Consider the following 8,056-nt stretch of genomic DNA (forward strand, 5'->3'; position numbering starts at 1 on the left):
AGTGGTTAATGTATGTTTTGTAATAATAATCACAATCTAGAAAGCAACTAGTAACTAAAGTTGTCAAATAATTGTAGTGGAGTAAAAGTTCAATATTTGCCTCTTAGATGAAGTGGAGTAGAAAGCAAAGCATTAAAAGTATTGAACATTGGAAATACTCAAGTAAAGTAAGTACTTAAGTACAGTACTTGAATACATGTACTTAGTCATTTCCCACCACTGCTCAGCACGTCAAAGCTCATGACGACGGCCATATCGCTGGAGGAGGTTCCTCCTTCTCTGCCGGTGGCAGCCAGCAGCTTCAGCTGATTCCCACCGGCTCCGGTGAACACGTCCCCCTCCCACACCGCCTGACTGTTGTTGTTCAAGTGCAGGTCAGCCGGCTTCTCACCCGGACTCAGCACGCTCACCCTCCGAGCCCCGGGCACCCTGACCCTGAACCGCACCCAGCTCCTGGCCTCCAGGAGGCCTCTGCGCGGCTCAAATAACACGGAGCCCTTTCTCCAGGCGGTGTAAGTGCATGGGAACGGGGGCAGGGGGGAACCCCCCTGAGAGGAGTTCTTAAGTATGTAGTCACACATGGGGCTAAAGTCCTGGTCGTCGGGAGATTTTGCGTAAAGTCTTAGCTTGTAAAGCCCGCACTCGGGAAGGATCGCACTGATGGTGACTTTGTCGCCGTCGTGGGTGAAGAAGATGTACCTGGACAGCGGATACGTTGGAGTCTTGCTGCGATGGTCCTTGGACAGCGTGGCGTGGATCTCCAGGTCCGCTCGCCGGTTTTCAAAAGTGATGTTGCATTCGCCTCGCTCTGCGCCTGCCACGGCCCCCGTGTGGCTGAATTTACACAAACCGGCATCACGGGTCCGAGTCCCAGGCCCGCAGGACGAACTGAGGGAAGACGGGAACAGATCGTTCAGATTAACTGCGCCTCCTCCCGTGCGGTGCAAAAGAAAGTTTCCAGCATTCTGATAGCTCCGCTGGGGGCCGTCATAGTCCCGGACGAACACAGACAAGCGGTAGTAACCCGGATACGGGCAGAGCACGTGGCAAGCGAGGCGATCGGGTTGAATCTGTGTGGCGAGGCACCTTTCGGCCACGGAGGGCTCGAGATCTTTGTGGCTCAGCTCACAGAGCATCAGAAGCGGCCTAGAGGTCTGAAGATCCAACCGCAAAGACCCATGTGCCGCCGTCGCCATCTCGGAGCCATGGCTGCATCTGGTCACGCCGAGGCCCTCGGCGGTCCTCTGCAGCCCCCAGCACAGGAAGGGGTTTCCGGGGAGTTCTTCGCTAGATTTGGGCTCCAGACACTCCAGCTGGAAGGAGCAAACCCAGCTGAAGACCCCATGGGGCGAGTTATTAACGGGACGCGCAAATATCATGACGTCGTAAGTGCCGCTGGCGTGAGGCAGCAGCCGTAGTCTCATTGTGTCTTGGGCCACGGTGAGTAGACCAGAGGGACAGCTGACCTCCGTGGGTTGAGGAGCATTTCTCTGGGTGATCTGGTAGGTTAAGTCCACAGGCCGGCTGAGCTTCATGGAAACCAGGGCCTCACCGTTGTTGTCTGTGGAAAAAAATCCAAATATCATTGCTGGATGAAAACATGGACGTACAGGTTCATCATGCATCCACCGAACAGTAGTGGAAGAAGTACTCGCATGTTTCTGTCACATGGGAATTTTTTTTCCCCTGGCATAAAGTTATACATAAAGCTGCAATATGTAACTTTTTTTGTGTGAATAAAATGTAATGTTGTCCAAACTGTATGCTAGAGTATATGTTATATTGTCTCTCTGCTCTTCTATTGAGACATTTAGATTGTGTCAAAGGTCATGTCTGTGTCTATATATAATATTTTGACCTGATGGTCAAGATTCAATTGATCCCCTGAGCAAGCAGGCCGGCTCTATTAGTTCAATGGTAAAATAAATTCAGCACTTGCGCAGGAAATCCGGGGTCGAAGAGGAAAGTTACATTGTGCAGCTTTAAAGTACAAAAGTAAAAGTACACATATATATTTTTTTATAAAAAGTTCTCCAAAACATTTCAAAACCACCACTGATATAGAGATGTTTAGCCTACCTGTCACCAAACTGTAGTGTTCTGGGTGGAGAAGAGTCAGGCCCTGTGTGTAGAAGTGGGAGGTCCTCAGAACCCTCTTCTCAAACTCCTCCAGGGGAACAGGAGAGTCCAGCAGCTGCCACTCCACCTGGTCCGGACAGTGAGAGTTGATGAAGTCCTCTGGGTCAGTCAGGAAGTAGAAATCATCGTACCTGGACAGTAAGAATTGTTTGGCACGGTGGTCACATGACAATCTGAAGTGAGTGACATCCAGTTCACATAGATTACAGTGCTGTTATCATTTTAAACTATGATGCTAACGGAAACTCACCCTGGCTTATCCTCTCGTAATGCTAAAGTAAGTCGGAGGTCCAAGCAAGGATGCTACATCTCATGTTAGTTATTGATACCCTACGATACTACCTGTTTACTCTTATCTGTCTGTCTGTCTGTCTGTCTGTCTGTCTGTCTGTCTGTCTGTCTGTCTGTCTGTCTGTCTGTCTGTCTGTCTGTCTGTCTGTCTGTCTGTATGTCTGTCCATCTATCTCTCACATACACAGCTACTGTATACTAATAGTAGAGAAATAAATATGCTGAATAATGCTTATTTATACTCACAAGCATTTCTTTTAACCTTTGATGTGCACAGGAATCAAACCAATAAATAAAAAAAACATGAATTGAAGATCAAAGCCTGAACTTGCAAAGCCACAAAGTATTGTGCGTGTGCGTATGTGTCTATGTGTCTCTCTGTGTGTAAGCAGGTGTTGAGCATTATTTCACAGTGAGAAGCAGGATCTAAAACAGTTTGATCAGTTAATGAATAATTTCGGGCTCATTTTGGAATACTCGGCTCGACTGATTTGACTTTTAAGTTATTTTGTTACTAGTGTTGGCAGCCTGTCAAAATAGCAGAGGTTATTTTTAACCTCTTATCTTATCTAAAAGTTGTGTGTGCTGCTGAGAAGTGGTGTGCTGTGTTTGTATACTAAAGCCCCATTAATAGTTAGTCACACGACCGTGTCCAACAATAGCTGACCTACCTGTGGGTCGGCTGAGGTCGGCAATTTTTGAGATGCATGACACCTTCCAGAAAAAACACAAGAACGCTCACCCCGAAACACGCTCGTCCCGGGTCAAATCCGTCGCCACCAGGTATTCCTGAACCTAACCTTATTCCATAACGTAACCTCATTAAAACTGGGCCTAAACCTAAGCTTATTCCTAAACGTAACCTCAGTAAAACTATATGCCTAAACCTAACCTTATTCCTAAACTTAAATTCAGTAAAACTATGCGTAAACCTGACCTAACCTCAGTAAACCTATGCCTAACCCTAAACTTATTCCTAACGTTAACCTCAGTAAAATGAATACAATAATACAATAACCACTGGGGGGGGGGGGGGGGGTTAACCCATTCAATCCGGGGAACGTGTCTGTGTCATTTTAGATTTATTTGGCAATTCAAAAATAGCAGATATACAAGCTATAGCGAGCTTGTAGATCTACTTATTTTTTTTAATCGTGAACATTTGCGCAAATCTTTGAATATATGTATTTTTAAAGCGAACATTTTTAACTCAAATCTTTGCTTCTGGGGGGTCCCCGGAACAACACATTTTAAGATGGGGATCCGCGGCCAAATACATATCTAAAAATGATTTCTAAATCCCAACAGTATGTTTCTATATCAGTGGTGCTCCAACTTTTCCATGTCAAGGACCCCCAAAATGATGGCCGCGGACCCCCTCATCTAAAAAATTATGTTGTTCCAGGGACCGCCCAGAAGCACAGATCGGAGTTAAAAGATGTTCGCTTTAAAACATATATATATATATATATTCAAAGATTTGCACAAATATTCCACGATAATAAAAAAAAAAGCAGATCTACAAGCTCGGTGCCGCGCTATGAGCTTGTAGATCTGCTATGTCTGACACAGACTGCGTTCCCGGTCTTGATGGATTAAGACAAAGTCACCTCTTGATGAAGGTTTTGTTGTCCATGTCTACCCTGCCGGCTCCCCAGCAGGCGTCCAACAGGTACCAGCGGCCTTCCAGACGCACTGCGTTCCACATGTGGGAGGACTTGGTGTTCTGGCAGCTCTGGCCTTGTCTGTAGCCGATGCCTTTGCCGCGGCCGGGCACTTCTCTGCACTCGACGCCTGCCTCCCTGGAAGACAAAGGAGCTGTTCTATTAGCATAAACAGACTCCCTCCAGCTGTGTCCTTGCCTGTGTATTGTTATTACACCACAAACCAGATGGTAGAATTAATTTGATATGACCGTGGGAAAAAATACTGCATCATTATTAGTCAGTATTCACTTATGCTGCAGTGGTTTTTCAAACCTTTTGTGGCCAAGGTACAGCAACGGGCAAGTCAAAATCTCAACACACCCTGGTATATCGTCTCTGTCGGGGGGGAAACCTCATATGTCCAAAACAGTTACTTTTCAGGATAAAAAATAAAATAAAAAGTAGCAGATCGACAAGCTCAAAAACGCGTCGCTTCACGCCGCATTTCGAGCCGTGTTTCGAGCCGCATTTCGAGCTTGTGGATTTGCTACTTTTGATGCTTTTGTGTGACGCTGTAGTGTTATGATCAAGTAGGACCAACACAAAAAACACAAAAGGCCTAAAATATGGAGATAAGAGGTTTCTGCCCGACAGCAACGATATTGCAATAAAATGTGTGGGCTGTCACAAAATCCCAGGGCACGCCGTGGTGGGACTTGTCTCAAGGCTCACCCAAGCGTGCCTAGTGGGCACACGGTTGAGGGAACCCACTGACTTACTGGCACATGTGCAGACAGACACTGGAGTATCCGGAGCAGACAGCCTTGCCAGCCTTAATGACCTCCTCTGGAGTGCACAGCTTGCCGGTCAGACCCAAGTAGCCGCTCACATCGTACTCTGTAGGAAGAATTGACACACACACACACACACACCCCTCTCAGTGTGTCTTTAGTCAGTAACATCATCAGGAAATGACCCATTCAATCCGGGAAAGTGTCATTTTAGATTTTAGCGATGTATATAGCAAAGAAAAAAATCTGAAAACTCTAAGAATTTAGAACAGTGCTTCTCAAAATAGAAGATATTTAGCAGCTTTTTTAAAAACATCATCTTTAACATCTCTTCTGGGGGGTCCATGGCACAAAACATTTTCAGAAGGGGGGGGTCCCGTGGCCAAATACATATACTTTTTTTGTCCATAGCACAGTTTGAGAACTACTGATTTAGAAGGCATTTGTAGAATCGGCCTCATGCAGGTCTTAAGGGGTTAAGTGATTCATTTTCTGATGTTACTGACAGGTTTTGTCAGTAAAATCATCAGGAAATTAATCACTTCAGCATCTTGTGGCATCCATTCTGCAGCCCCCCCCGAAACCTGGCAGGAATCCATGTGTACGTAACATTGCAGCCGATGATGAGATAGCCTACACAGTGAAGCTGTGAACTCATGCTGAACTACAGCATAATAATGATTCCCTCGTAAACTATGATGACCTGAACGGTACAATCTGCTGCCAATTAGTCACATAATGATGGGGCTTGTGTTATCGTGTGACAGGCTGAGCTGTGGGTGCAGACGCTTCGTTTCTATGTCAAAGACACGGTTTAATTGAATATCTGTCTTGGTGAACGCCTGGCACGGTACGACTGAACTGTGTGAGGTCCTGTTCGTTTGCCGCCCCGTCCACGCTAAAGCGCGATGCCGGAGTTTTCACAACAAAACAGGGGTCACAGTGTTTTCTCCCTTTTAGGGGGTCAATATAATGCCTGATTAGTGTGGATAGGTGCAAACGTAGCAAACGGTAAAAATAAAACACTGTCCTCAGTGGTTCCTCACCTGTGGATGGTAGTGTTAATTATGTGCATATCTGATCGTGTGAGGCTTCAGTGTAAATCCCAGTAATGTCAGGGGTTAATGTGGTTAAGACTAGATATTTTCTTCACTATATATAGTGAAGAACAGGAGATTTTAATTTTTTACCAATGTAATGACACAGCCAGATCCAGATAGCCCGGAGTGTCTCCAGCTCACTGCGGGCTGCCTCTGTAATGGTGTGGCTGATGGTCTGAAGGGAGACCACCCCTCTGCAACGAAGCTGAAACACATTGGTAACCATGATCAAATCACAATGCATTTTGTTTTTCCACACTCACCACAGAGTGACGTGAAATGAATTACCTTTACCCATCAGAGCCCTACCAACATATCGATATATCGGCGCGGTAAGTAGAGAGCTGGCGCACCACCTCAGCATTCCATCTCCCAGGGGTCTAGCGCAGTGGTTTTAAAGCCTTTTCATATCAAGGTCCATTATTTATTTGGCCATTTGAGCCACGGAACCACCGTTTGATGAGATTAAGCCTCTCAGACCCAAAACATAGAAGATTTTGTCCACATTTCCATGCTGTATTGATGTTGGTACCAATAGGAGAGATAACAGGCAAATGTTGATCAAAATAACAATTATTCTTCATTCTCTAATTGTGTAGACTTCTTGTATATTAAGTAATGCAGATGTTTAACAATAATTGAACTCTTGAGAGCGTAAAATGAAACCAAATGGACCCGAAAGGGTCCATTTGGTTTCATTTTACACTCTCAAGAGTTAAAGACCTATAAGGGTCCATTTGGTTACCAACTCTCCATCATTTAGCTGAGGACCACCTTGGGACCTCCTCAAGGACCACTGGTGGTCCCCGGACCACTGGTTGAGAACTGACCTACTGATTTACCGTACTTACTTACTTACGTTTTTCAGATTACATTTTTGTTTTACAAGATATCAATCAAAACATCGGTGGTCTTGGACTCGGGATCACCATCGGACCCCCAAAATGGGTCGGGCTCTATTTGACACGCGTGCATTGCATGGAGATGCTCACCTCCTTTCCGGCGTGGATAGCATGTCTATCCACTGTGGAGAAAGTCTCTTCGCCAGCATCATAGAGTTCCCTCTTGGTTTTCCTTTTGCTTGATGTGACACTTGGACCACCCACGCCTGTGTCCGTGTGTCCCCCGCTGACAGACTGAGAGCCCTGGGCTTGTCCTCCCATCGTTCTCCCCTGACCTCCGTCCTTTAGGTCCCTCTGCTTATCATCAATTTAAGAAAATATAAAAATATAATAATAGTCTTTATTGTTCCCTCAGGGATATTCATCTTCAGTCTGTTCAACAGGAAAAAAACACATAACCATACACTGTAGTACAGAACAACATAACACCAAGACAATACATGTCCCCACTATACACAAAAACTGTCCCATCGGCGAGGCAGTTTGTTTAATGCCGCAATGGCAAAAAGAAATGACAAAACTTCTACTGAAATAAACTTTAAATGTCATTATTTAAAAAAATATTATAGTGAAAATATCATCATTTATAAAAAATAACACATCAATAATTGTTAAAATAGCAGATCTATACGTGACCTTGCAGATATGCTATTCTCACTACATTTTGAAGTACTTTTACCCTTCCTCAACATGGAGTCAAAAGTGCAATATTTTGTCACTGAAATGTAGTGGAGTGAAAGTCAGGAGTATCCAAACATACAAATACTCAAGTAAAGTACAGATACTCAAAAAAAAAGAAAGTACTCAAGTACAGTACTCAACTCTGCTACTGTTCACCTGGCCTCCGTGATCTCCGTGCCTCTGCTTCGTCACGGCGCTCTTCTTCTTCTTCTTCTTCATCACTCTCAGGTCGGAGGCCGAGCTGTCAGCGGACGGCTGGCATTTCGCCGCGCAGGGCCGCGGGGCCCCCGCCGCGTCCATAGCGCCCAGGGCCCGTGGGGTCCCCACGTCCGCCGCGTCCGTAGCGGTCCACTCGTGAAACACAGACGCCTGGGTGCCCTTTGCAGCGTGAAGCCGCTTTGTCACGAAGCTGCTCTTGACGGAGGTCACGGAGGTCACCTCGAGTCTCCATTCCTGCTCGAGGACAGAGGTCTTCTCTTTGTGGACGGCCTGTATCTTGAAGGACG

General features: G+C 45.8%; 1 protein-coding gene across 1 annotated transcript; it reads right to left on the reverse strand.

Moving 5' to 3' along the window:
• Positions 1-206: 206 nt before the first annotated feature.
• LOC308075673 (kyphoscoliosis peptidase-like) lies at positions 207-7,130 on the reverse strand (the record flags this gene model as incomplete). The annotated part of the gene is made up of 6 exons (XM_080415621.1): positions 207-1,561; positions 2,080-2,270; positions 4,041-4,232; positions 4,856-4,973; positions 6,058-6,172; positions 6,960-7,130. 6 exons carry the CDS (start codon positions 7,128-7,130, stop codon positions 207-209), a joined length of 2,142 nt encoding a protein of 713 aa, XP_080271747.1.
• Between the last annotated feature and the right edge of the window lie 926 nt (positions 7,131-8,056).

This window comes from Gymnoscopelus braueri (assembly GCF_963280865.1).
Source record: "Gymnoscopelus braueri genome assembly, chromosome: 20".
Taxonomy (NCBI): domain Eukaryota; kingdom Metazoa; phylum Chordata; class Actinopteri; order Myctophiformes; family Myctophidae; genus Gymnoscopelus; species Gymnoscopelus braueri.